We start from the raw sequence: 13,201 nt of genomic DNA on the forward strand, positions 1-13,201 counted from the left end.
TGTAATACCTATTTTCTGAGGTTTTAATGACCAAAGAAGTTAGAGAATTTCTTATTGTCTATAAAACGTATTCAAGAGGAGGTTTGGGGGAGATACTGTATATTCGTTCTTCAGTAATGTGGGTCAGATATGGTTGTTGACTTGTTTAGTCTTCCGTCCTTTTTGTTGTTGGCATTGGAAGCGACAGGCAATCCTGATGGCACCTGTTCGAGGGAATGAAAGTCAACTTGTCTAACATCCTATCAAGCCAAAAATCAATCATGATCTTATTCTTTGTGCTCGTATTGAATTACTCATGGAAAATACTTTGTAATAATTATCTCATGGGTGGCATGGGTTCTGAGGTTTAACTGTATGCCTATGGTTATATGATAAACTAATAGCGGCATTGTCCAACTCCAAGCTCAGTACAGAAGAAAATATGAAAAATAGCTGACTAAATTGTTATTGCTCAAATTTATTATTCTTTACAAATGATTCTCGGCAAAGGAAAACACAAAGCTCAAACTGATAAAGCATAGTATACTCATGAAAGAAGAAAACAACAATTGCTTAATCTGAATATCTATTTTACATTAAATAATGCCTTTAGTCACAATCAAGTCACATTTGAAATTCTTAGAAACTTAAATGAGAAAATGGAATACACATTATAACATTTTTGGCATGGTTTGAAGAATTAATCACGTAAAGATCATCGAATATAAAGACCGGTAACTCATTTTAGTGAAACTTCTGGCCCAGAGCTAAAGAGGGTAAACAATCAGCTCTTCAGAAAGCTCGCCCTTTGACAATATCGAGGCTCATCTCACTTGGATCCGTTGCTTGTAGTTCAACTTGGATGCCATCAAGTTCTCTCTTGAATCTGTCCTTGGAGCTAGCATATAGCATCTTACTCCTTACCCTCGATGTATCAGGAGACCTGCGAACAAAGAAAACAGTAAAATTTTGCCCACATATTGGGCAGGAGATTTTACAGATTAGTTTCTTTGTATGCATCATTCACATATCATGGTTGTATTCTGCGGACACTCCTTGCAGATTATTTTGCATTTGTTACAGTATATCTAGATGAAATAATTGGCATCAAATTAACTTTTTATTGTAGATTACTTTTTAAATTCAGATAACGGCATTACATCGTAGATAGAATATTAACATGTTTAGTTTACTAAAGTCTACTCTTATCACTTATTGGTGAGATTTTCTTCTTTTTGCTTTTGAGAAGACCTTTTCTTCCCTGATAAGAAGAGCATGAACAGAACTGCTTGCCAAGAACAAATTCTCTTCAAAATAAACATACATCTTTCAAGTTCTGAATCAAGAGTTAAATTGGGAGAATGATGCTATCCAGTCCAACAAAATCATGATCAACAAATGACGGTGCTGGGAACACTTACAATTACAAGAAAGAAATAATAAAAGGATCAACTTGTGAAAGCAATTGCAGTTTCCTATGAACTTCATACCTATAATACTCTAGCGTTTCCCCATGTTTCACCCAAATTTGCTTCCTCGATTATTAAATATTCTTCCTTGTGTGGTTGGCTAATACAGGTCAACCAAGTTATGAGCAATCTTACAAACATATAAGTGATTGAGGAAAAATTGCGCTTGCTACATCAGAAAAGGTATAGACTTGCTTGCTTTCTCACATTCCATCAGAGGAATTGGTTAGGAGGAAAGGTAGTCATCCCTTTGAACAAAATTTAGTGTGACTGATGTCCTGCCTCAGTCATTTGGCTTATTTGTAAATGCTAAGTGTGTAAGGACTAAACATAAAATGGCAGTGAACTAAAGAACCAGGTGATTAGTTCTCCTATTATTTTCAGTTACCCACTTAAATTAATCTCTGATTTGAACCTCAACAATCTTATATATAGTGACAAGAACCTTTGGCTTCCAATGAAACTAGATGCTTATTTACATTCATATGTCATATGGTCAATTGCTTGTAGCTTTCTGTCCTCATCAAAGAGATTGCAACTTTAGGAGCAAGTCTCAACAGAAATTTAAGGGAGAAAGATGGTCGATTACTTTCTTCTTCATCTTCTACCAAAAAGAGATCTCATCTTCCTTGTCTTTCAGAAACATCCCCAGCCCGTGAATGCTCTTATACTACACTTGATCAAGAGTTTCACCTTGCCACCGCACTACTGCTTCTTCTTCAAAGAAATGAACGATTAGCTAGCTTTATGAATCAATACCTTGAAGTCCACACAAATATTAAAATTATGATGAAAATGCCATAACAGATCTTCTCCAAGAAGCAAATTCCAAAAACCTTCAATTTTTGATCACCACTTGTTTTCATAGTTCAGATATCCCATTAGCAACCAAGAATCTCTTATTTTGGCATGACATGTTGACTGAATAAAGGAGCCCTATAAAATACTTTCTGACATCACAAAGGTTTGGCTCGTTCTTAAAGTGATTTAAGGTCTGACAAGAAGAAATCCTTTTCCCACTGATGATTTTTAAGGATTTTCTATAAATGCAGTATTTGGATCGTGTATTATTCATATCACTAGTGAGACAACTAAAGCAGCTTCAATTGCTTCTATGAAAGAAGAATGAAGAAAACCATGGATATGGGTAATCGATGAGTACCGATTTTACATCAAAAAAAAAAAATAATAATAATCAAGAAAGAGTATCGATTTTCCATAGAAGGCTAATAGATGAGCATCATAATAATTCATGTATGGATTTCAAAATGTTGGTTGGTGCATCCGTTACCAAGAAATGAAGAAGATCTTGCTCTTCTGGCAATTCTCATCAGTGACAAAATCAAAATCAAACACCGCATAGCGGCACTCATCAGCAGGCAAGCTTGCGGTGAAATCATCATAGCTTTCATCAGGCTGGCCAAGCTTCTCCACAGAGACCTGCTGTATCTTCTCGTCAATCTTGAAGATGATGAAACGGAAGTTCCTCTTTGTCTTCAGCTCCAAAAACTTGAGCTTACACTCATCATTCACTGCCATTCCAGATGCAGAATTTGCCTTTGCAAAATATATGAAAACGATCAATTATCACCCCCAAAAGAATATATATAAAGCTTGTAATTTCATTTGAATAATAATAAATATCCTTTTTCCTTTCAGAAAAACTTTTTTATAGCAATAAGTATCATCAAAGCAATTGGATCAAAATTAGAAATTAAAAAAAAATAATTAAGCAACAAGTTTTATTTCAACTGTCTGAGGTTTGTTACCTGGATACTACTTTGCCAATGCTTCATAGTCAAGATTGTATCTTCTAAGAATTAATGATTATGGCAACATGTTGGGTATTGGAGAAGCAAATTTAGAAATATTGCTAACCTTATGTGACTAATGAATTAAGACCAAAAGTTTTAATTAATATGAAGCCATCAAATTCATGAGAGGGAGAGAGTTACCATGGTTTCTTTCTGACGAGGGATTGGCCAATCCCTGGGAAATGAGGAAGAGAGAGAGAGAGAGGGAAAGGAAGGAAGAAGGGGAGGGAATTAAGGAAAGGGAGTACTGGGAAGATGGTTGGGTGAATATTCTTAGGGAATGGCTTTGAGGGGAGGAGGAAAAAGTGGGGGAATGGAGAGCCGGCAGCAGCGTAACGTCCTCAAAGCACTTGCTTGGTGCCACGTCTGGGAACAGCCTGGTTCAATACATTCTTGGCTCTTTGACCGAGCCCTCGTACATGGGAAGTTAGAATGGATATACGAGTTCGGAAACCATCACCATGTCCTTTCTACCCATCTAAGCAGCCCATCAAAGAACATGTGCACGCAAGGCCACTCTCTCTCTTCTTCTTCTTCTTCTTCTTTTTTTTTTTTTTTTTTTTTTCAAATGACAAATTATATAGCTCTAAAGTGAGTACATTCTATCACATCACGAGAAAATAAAAAGTACAAAGAGAAAGGAATCTCTCCTATAGATGTCCAAAGAAACTTTCTGAAGGAGGCGACTCAGTCTGCTGTCCTGTTCGCCTCCCAAAATACATGTACTACCTGAAAGCCACCCAACTTCTAAGCCACTCTTCGAGTCTCTCTAATTAGGGGTGGTCATCACCATATCTATCCTCACCTTTTGAACGAGGGCCACTCTTTTTGAGCTGGCCAAATGACATGTAATGACTCCATTGCGTATGTGGATGCGGCACGTATTTGTTATTCCGAAACAAACGTATCCTCTGTTGAGAGAGTTTCCTGAAGCCAGAGCTATCCCATGATAACGGCTACTCAAAGCCGTTATTAACATTTTTTTTTCCCGAAAGGAATGAAGGAGAACGGTACTCCCCCATTTTAGTTTATCATATTTAGAGTTAGTTCAAAAGGATAAATGATGCGGGTTCCAAACGAAGTCGAATTAGAGGTCTGGGTCCCGTAGGTAACTTCAGGGAGCCACGCACCATGCACGGGGCGAAACCACATCCTTGAAGTGTAGCTCTCAACTCATTGAATGAAAATCCGTTGCCTGGAGACTGTTTTGAGTTGCCAAGCGCTGGAGCGAGATGGTGCCTGCTGTTTCTGTTTGGTACAAAAATAAAATAAGGAGAATTTTTTAGTGAGAAGCACGGAGGATTTTTATTCATGCATACTAGAGTGGAACAAGAGGCTCCCAATGGCTTGTCCATGCTGAGACTCTAGCCCACCTTTTTATAGATATAAAAAGCGACTCCTAGGCTACCACTTATGAATGCAAAAGTGACATTTTGATCTCTACATAACTCTTTGTTTACTTAAGATGTCACTGGCTTTCCAAAATATTAAATATTAGAATTATACGACTCTTAAATTCTAGAATTACAAATTAATTTCTAACCCCCCCCCCCCAACCCAAATTTGTAATTCTCATGATATCTCTTGCTTGTTGAAATTTTTCAATTATAACTGTGATGGTGGTCCATTGGCTTGTCCGCCAGCCCGAAGTAGCTAGGCCCACAACGCCTCACGTGCGCGGCGCATGAGGGAATGAGGAGGAAGACTCCGGCTGGGAGTCTTCTTCCGCCTCGATCTCGGTCCGTTCACGCCGGAAAATCCAAAGTTTCAAGGCAACACAAATAAGGATTTTTGTCTATTTAAGGATTCCCTCCCCCTCCTTTGATTTCCACCACCAGAATTGTTAAGAATAGCCATCGATTCCGAGTTTTATTCCTGAGTTTCCTTCCTCGATTCCTCGCCAGAAACGTTATCGGAACTTCGCTAGACCGAGGTATGATTTTCGACTTCTCTCTTTCCTTATTTCTTCCGGTCTTTTAGTAATGATTTACCTTATTTTTATACTAGCAAATCGTCGAGATTTGATGTGAAATAGGGGTGCCCTATTTTGGCTTCTTCTTTTAAGTTTTACTGCTGCCGGCCGCTAGTTTAGCCAGGGCTGCGGCCCCCATGACTGTCGTCGAGTAGGGGCCAGGCCACCATGGCTGCCACCCTATTGGACTTGCGGGGAAAGAGAAAGGAGAAGGAGAAGTCGAGCTTCCCCATTCGTGAAGAGAGAGGAGAGAGAAGGAGCGATCTAGAAGAGGGAAGAAGAGGGAAGTCGAGCTTCCCCATTCGTGAAGAGAGAAGAGAGAGTTTCTCTCTCTTCTTCCCTCTCTTTCTCTCTCCTCTCTATTTCTCTCTCTTCCTTCTTCCTCTTTTTCTCTATATTGGTGTCTCTCTCTATTTGACATGGGTAGGTGGTAACTAGGACTTGGAGGATCAGGTAATGGACCCTAGTGGACGTCGATAGGTGGTCTAAGTTACAGTCCACTGTTTAATTTTATTTTGATAATCGAATTTAATTCTGTAGAGGAGGAGTCATATATGCAAGACAGTTCTGATTAGGGTATTCTGCACCCTAGCTCGTAGACCGTGAAGTGGGTCAATAATCATTGTGTTTAGTCAGTATTCGGTAGAGGTAAGAATCTCTATACTCGGTCATTATATATATATATATGTTCATTGGTTTGTATTGCTGGATTTACTTCATGAGATTTGCATAGATAAATTTGGTTTAGCCTATGATGGTATGTTGTAAATAACTTTCAGTACAAATATATTCGTATGGTTATCATACATATTAGCTATTGAGAACATAATTATGTGAACAAAGATACTTTGAATTTGAAAAAAAATCGTTATATAATGGTAACTGATTTGACAAGAGCCATATGTAAATTAAACAAACAAGGTATGGTTTGGACTAAGCTCATCATCGGATAGCCTCCATGGGTTTAAGCGTGAAATCTTTATAGCACAATAGGTTGACACATGGGGATAGCCTCCACGAGGTTATGCATGAGATAACCTCTACAGGTTTATGCATGAAATCTTTACAGTATCATGGGCTAACACATTGGGATAGCCTCCACGAGCTTATGTGTGGGATAGCCTCCACGAGATTATGCGTGGGATAGCCTCCAGTATACCATGGGTTGGTGTGGTACTTGGCTGGTATAACACTCGATACTAATTTGGTGATCTTGCTACTATTGTATAAAGGAGTACTTTTGGTCTAAACCTTGTGGTCATTCATGTAGGCTTAGTGGAGCCATTTTGGTGTTTTTGGTCCAAAGGATAGTTGAAGGGATAAATAAAGGAGGAGTGCAAAGAGAAGTAGATACAGTCTAACATCAATTTAACTTTTAGCATAATCTGACATTTTAATGGAGTGATGAATGGTTGTGCTTATACCACATCTAGCTTGACAATAGTATTCCAAAGGCCAATCAAATAATGCCTTGGAAGATCCACTGGCATAGAGCAAGTAGTAGGTCTTCAAGTAGGTTGTATAGACCAATGATATAAGCTAAAACATTAAGGGTATAGGCCAAATAATGTAATATAGACTGAAGAGAAAGAGAACTATTAACCTAGGATGAGGACTTTAGTGGAGCATAGTCCAAGGTTGATGGTTGCCATATCCATGATGTGAGAGGAGTAGTCAAACCGGTCAAGATGTGAGAAGAGTGGTTACACTACCTACCATGCATAGGAATAGTGGGCCATGTGGTATATCAACAAGAACAAGTGGCAGAACTAGTTGATGATCCTTATCTTACTACTACCTAGGATGTGAGTGGAGTGGTAGCACTACTTGCCACTCTTGACAATAGTGGCCTATTTAGCATGCCATGGCCAAGGACGAGCCTCAAGATAGTTAATGAGGGTCACTTATAAATGTCATATTATAATGCTAAAGGAAAAACACCCTTGGATACATCAATGAACCTAGTTTATCCTTAATTATCTTTGCATTACCTTCACTTTATCATGCTTATAGTTTACTAATTGGACTCTACTTTATCTTTAGAAGTAGTGATAATAGTATGTCTCTTCTATCATAGCCTCAGCTATACCCCACCCAACCCCATCTATCTTTTTTTGAAGTAGGCAATGTGACCGCAGTTAAAGTTCTTAAAGGTCAAGGCACTTGGACCCATACTACTCTTACTATCTCTCTATAATCATCTTTTTTTTGGCTAATCCAACATCAGTGGCAGGCATACACACCTACCCTTGCCATAAGACTTGTGAAACAATCTTTCTGGCATGCCTATATCTAGGCTGCAAGCTTGTCAGCTTGCTTCTTCACGAATAAGTTTTATTTGGTATGCCTAATAGGATAGTTAGCATTGTCATATCACTACACAAAAAAATCAACAAAGTAGCTATAAACAAAGTGGCCATGGCACTAAGGCTACTACTGGAGCGACATGTTTCATCGTCAGTTGTGATGGCGGAACAAGTCAAGAGGCTTATTTTGATTATTGAAATCGAGTACCATGTGTTGTAGAATGACTTGATGCATAATGCAACAAACCCAACCGACCATGCCTTTGAAAAGGACATAACGGCTCATCATTTTTTATAATACAAAAGCATCAGGATTCTTAGAAAACTTGACTTTTGGGCTTTGGCTTACTAGAAAGATGTGGTTGAAAATTTTATCTTGGAAAATCCTTGGGGCCTAAATATCGAGGTGAAAGAGAGATTACTTAAGAGAATGCTAGATGAAAGAGTTAGTCAGAATGTGCGATTGCACATGTTCTATTCAGCATGAGGCTAACAATAGAGCCCAAGGGACACTTCGACCATCTTAGTCCACGATGGATGTTAAAAGAAATGCTAGTTGAATTATGCTGACAAATCCCTATTATTAGGGACTATTGTCTCTTAGAGGCAACAGATGGTGAGCAACAATTCAACTAGCCAACAACAAAACTTGCCTCTATTTCAAGGGCTGGAGAATAACCACCCTAAGGGGTACCCTCACCTACTCTTCATCAGTAGCCATGCATGGTGAATTTCCATGTTGGAAGGCAACTTTCTCAATGGAGATCTCCAAGGCTACCTGGATTGATATATATATATATATATCAAGTCTCTATGCTGGTGGAAAAATACGACGATGGGTCTTACCTCTATTAAAGTTTCATGATTTCTACTAATTGCTCAAGTTTGAAAGATCTCTATCGGCTTTTTTTTTCCCAAATCGGCCAAGTTGAATGATATCAAAGAGATAGATGGATGTACTATCAGATGCATCCCATTACCTCCTCCTAACCATCGACTGATGGGATGTGGGAGGCATTGTTTACACCACATCCAAAACAATAATGGTATTCCAAAGGTTGATCAAATAATAAGCCTTGGAAGGCCCTCTAGAGTAGGCCAAGTAGTAGATAATCAAGTGGGTTGTGCAGATCAAAAGTATAGATTGAAACACCAAAGGTGTAGGTTGAATGATTATAGTGTAGATAGAAGAAAATGAAAGCTATCGACCTTGGATGAGAACTTTAGTGGAGTGGAGTCTGAGGATAGTGGTTTCCATATGCATTATTTGGGAGTAGTCAGACTACTTAAGAAGTGAGAAGAATGGGGGCATTACCTACCATGCATAAGGATAGTAGGTCATGTAGTACAATAACCAGGATAAGTGGAAGAACTAATTAATGGTACTCATCTTACCACTAACTCGGATGTGAGTGGAGTGGTAGTATTACCTACTACTCTTGGCAATAATGGCTTATATGGCATGCAATGGTAAGAAAAAGTATCACAGTAGTTAATAAAGGTCATTTATAAATATCATATTATAATGCTAAAAGGAAAACATCGTTGGACACATCAATGAATCCTATTTATCTTTAACTATCTTTGCCTTACTTTTACTTTAGCTTGTTCGTAGTTTACCAATAGTATTCTACTTTACTCTTAGGTATAATAGCAATAGTAGATCTCTTCTATCATAGCCTCGGCTATGTCCTATCTAACTTTATCTATTTTCTTCGGAAGTAGGTGGTGTGATGCTAGCAAAATTCTTGAAAGTCAAGGCATCTAAATTTATGCAGCTCTCATTATGATCTTATGATTATCCTATTTTTGGCTAGCTCAACATTGATGGCACACCCATGCATCCATTCTAGATCCGAGACTTGTGAAACAAGCTTCCTAGCATGCCCATAGCAAGGCTACAGGCTTGCTGACTTGCTTCCTCGCAAATAGTTTGGAATCAATTTTACCAACTTAGAAAATTTAATAAGAGAGAGAGAGAGATTGTTAGGGCAATGGACCACTTCAACCTATATGCTTTTCTACTGATCCATCCAAAACTTTTTGTTTGCTTTGGAAGCAAGCGCATATTAAGCCTAATAGGCTTGCTTCACCAAAGCCCACTTTTGCAGGCATTTGTTTGATACTTTACAAATTAGGTCGGCAGCACTCCATGCTTCTCATTCAAGCATGCGTAATTAGCCTCTAAAAACAAGCAGTGTTAAGGCCCATCAAAAACACATCCCAAACCCATCATACCCTCATAGACTCAAAAAGCCTAATGACCCATCTCTCTTCTAAGCATTCCCATAACAACCTAATTACATCATTATGGCCTCCTGGTAATTCAACCTTAGCTCAAACCCAACTCTCTATCGCACAATTCACATGTGGAAATGGAGTTACCACTTTGGAAATCTTCCTACATGTGTGAATGACTGTCATGTGTGTGAACTGAGTCATTTTGAAAGATCCATTGTCAAATGACCATTGGTAATTTGATCATTTTTGGTGTTGCTAATGTGTTGTTTTGTCAGTAATTTTAGCTACAATTTAACACATAGGGTTCTATATCAATCCAGCTCAAATGAGGAGAGATGACCTCTAATGGTATATCAAGGTGTTTAATAAAATCCAAAAAGATAATGTGACATATGGGAGGGAGGAGGGGGCGACATCATATAGCCACCAGGTATCCATTGATCAATGTGTATTTATAAAATGCTAGTCTTCAAGCTTTCTTGTCTTGTGAAGTTTTGGAAGGCTATATGAGTTGGATGTGAGCTATAAAAGAGTGTAAACAACATGGCATTTGGTGGATACAATAGATAGTTTGTCTATTAAGCCTTATTACAAGAAAGAATACATTCATTTTATAGCTTTTTAGATACACAATAATATGGAATATTTTGAGCGATTTGTGAGATGACAACTTGCAGTGTAGCAGGTGAGGGTCCTAATTAGGTCTTTATGTTATTATATGTAAATCAAATCTCTTCCATATCAATTGATTTTTTATGACCTATAGCACCATAACTACTTATGTTTTAATTGGACTTTGGGAGGATTGTGGTTCTTTGTAATATACCATCCTTTATAATTGTTGAGGAATAGTCCGATATTGGATAGGTGAAGGATTCTAGTGGTGCTTATGTACTCATGGGTTCGACCCATCCACCTACTAAATCAAGCTTTTGGATTGGATTTTAACATGGTATTAGAGCCACAATCCATTTTGCTTGCCAATATCTTCATGCTCCTACTTACTAATCCACACGTTGCCTCTCTCTCTACATGTGAGGGGTGGTATTGAGGAATAGTCCCATATTGGATAGGGATGGTGTTGAAGGATAGTTCCATATTGGATTGGTACAATTGTGTGCTTCTTAGTTGGCACATGTTGAACAAGAGAATGATCCATAAGAATTGTTTATAAAGAAGACAACATCAGCAGACATCTCTTTTCCCAATTTAAGCAGTAATGTACCATATATTTCATTATAGCCATGATTTGTCTTTGTTTTTAAGTTTTGAAGGAATAAAAATGAAGAATGGAGAGAAAAGCAAATTGTGGTTGTAGTTCCAGTGATTATAGACTCACAGGCTTATTCACCTAGTTGTTTAAGCTTTTAGGTTAGATTTTAACAATAACTCAATAAAGCATCCATTGGTGTGTTGTTCCAATATATCCCTCAGAGACACATTCTAGTTTTTACTAGTGGTGCTTGTGATCTTATTTGGCTGGGCTCATTTTCTATGACTATAACTCGAGATATAGTCTCACTAGTTCTCTATGACTGAAGTTAAATATTCAGTGTGAGATTTAATCTACACATGTCTTGGTCAATTCTAACCGTTCTAGATAGCATGTGTATACAGGATTATAAGTAAAATACAACTGAACAATTTGTTACATATTTCTCATTTTGATATATACTCTTACACCCCAACTTTGTTAGTTGATACTTTGTTATCCATGCTTTCTGCAATCCAAAAAGTCTACAACATTCTTAGGGGATTCTAACATCTTGCTGCATAACTCCAAGCATATGCTTCTTTCTTTTCTTTTTTTTTATAACTCAAATTTAGATGGATATTGAAGCTAGCCTTTATAATGTGACTAACAAAATGAACCATTTCATTCTAAACATAGGCTTTCTTTCCATGATAATAATAATGAGAACCTTACAAACCATTTCAAAGAACCAGTGCACGAACTATCCTAATCTAAAGAAATTACAAGAGAAGAAGGGGTGGGGGAGGATCTAAAGAGCGCATCAAGAACCATATAAAAATCAAGCTATTTCACTTAATATAATGCAAGGTAGATATATTAGAACAGGATTCACTGCAATGAAAGGATAAAATCGAGAGATCACAATATGATTTACTTGGATGGAATGAAACCCTAGAAACATCAACGGATGGAAAGATTTGGAGGAACTCAACACAAGAGAAGCCAAGGAAGGTTATAGGCTAGGGAGGGAGTAAGCCAAAAACCCTCAATAGTTGAATGGAAGATCCATCAACCAACGAGAGGAGGGTCGTTTGGCATCCGCCCTACTTTGATTGAAGAATAGTGATCGACAACCAACGACGACACAGTTCGAAGGGCAAGGCTCTTGCATAGGACCAAAGGCGAAGAGGAAGAGTAGGGAGAGGCAGCAGGTAGAATGGGAGAAAAGGCCCTAGTAATGCCATGGAGGAGGGGAGATGGGAGACTTCGCTTCATTTGAGCAGTTCGAGCAATTGAGCCTTCAACAATGGGGATATTAGCAAATATAAGTTAATCAAGCCATATAATATAAAAGGCTCGGGCTGAGCCACTGAGGATGGGACTATTTAAGAACTAAAACGGCTAGGTCTGGACCGAATTCAGGCTCCATTTTGGGTCTTGTTCGGTCTCGGGCCCAGGCCTACCCCAAGCTAGGTCAATAATATCTGAGCCAATGCGAAAAATAAATGAGCTCTATATTTAAGTCCAAATCTGGTCTAAACTCTTTTGGACTTAGCTCGTAGCTCGATTCGAAGTCAACTTGGCCCGATGAGCTTCGGGCCGGTCCGAACTCATTTCCATCCCTAACTGCTATTCTAAAAGCACATCATTGGAGGCCTATAAGAATGCAAATAAGTTTCAAAAAAACTAAAAAAAAATAAAAAGAAAAACTAGTCTAGAATGCTACACGACCCCAGAATGGTTGCTCACACAACTTGATTGACGTGATTCGAGTATAATGGTACAATAGGTGACATAGAAAACTTTTTGGGGATTAGTTCTTGGGCCTCGTAACAATGCTTAAAACCTTTCCTTCCTTTTTTTTATATCTCCTTCCACTCCACCGCCATTGGCCCCTCCTCCTTCCCTCCAACCGTCCTTGGCCGCTTCGGTCCGATTCCTACATTTTTTTTTGGTTCACCCTAGGGCCGATGTGATTGACTAATCGGACCCTAATTCCTCTACGAAGGCTTAGATGGTCCAACTAATCGCCATCCACTTCCGCCGAGTCCCATCTCCACCAATCCGACCACCCGAATTCCTACGTTGACCCCCGCCCGCAGTCCCGGCTGACTTAGAAGAGGAGGAGAAGAAGACGCCAGATCGACACCTCAAACTCATCATCGAAGGTACACCAATCTCGTCTCCTTTCATTCTGATCCAACGTTTTCTTCCAGTTTTTCTTT

General features: G+C 38.6%; 1 protein-coding gene across 3 annotated transcripts; it reads right to left on the reverse strand.

Moving 5' to 3' along the window:
- Window positions 1-740: 740 nt before the first annotated feature.
- LOC103710307 (actin-depolymerizing factor) lies at window positions 741-11,385 on the reverse strand. Of its 3 annotated transcripts, none has more exons than XM_089923895.1 (3): window positions 11,374-11,385; window positions 2,740-3,005; window positions 741-922 (listed from the first exon to the last, which is right to left on the reverse strand). In XM_089923895.1, exons 2-3 carry the CDS (start codon window positions 2,985-2,987, stop codon window positions 772-774), a joined length of 399 nt encoding a protein of 132 aa, XP_089780021.1. In that variant the 5' UTR covers window positions 2,988-3,005; window positions 11,374-11,385; the 3' UTR covers window positions 741-771. The 3 variants fall into 3 exon arrangements, with proteins under 3 accessions (XP_089780021.1, XP_089780022.1, XP_088579516.1); XM_089923896.1 differs by lacking the exon at window positions 11,374-11,385 and adding an exon at window positions 10,450-10,458; XM_088723390.1 differs by lacking the exon at window positions 11,374-11,385 and adding an exon at window positions 4,003-4,011.
- Window positions 11,386-13,201: the final 1,816 nt, after the last annotated feature.

Source organism: Phoenix dactylifera, chromosome 6 (assembly GCF_051530095.1).
Source record: "Phoenix dactylifera cultivar Ajwa chromosome 6, Ajwa_hap1_PhDact_Kaust_v1.1, whole genome shotgun sequence".
Taxonomy (NCBI): Eukaryota; Viridiplantae; Streptophyta; class Magnoliopsida; order Arecales; family Arecaceae; genus Phoenix; species Phoenix dactylifera.

What these genes read in the sequence shown, in the direction of transcription:
- LOC103710307 (XM_089923895.1), bottom strand. Translation starts at nt 2,987, where the DNA reads ATGGCAGTGAATGATGAGTGTAAGCTCAAGTTTTTGGAGCTGAAGACA. An exon ending in AAGATCTTCTTCATTTCTTG is followed by an intron (nt 923 to 2,739) that starts GTAACGGATGCA and finishes CTTTGTTCGCAG; the next exon opens with GTCTCCTGATACATCGAGGG.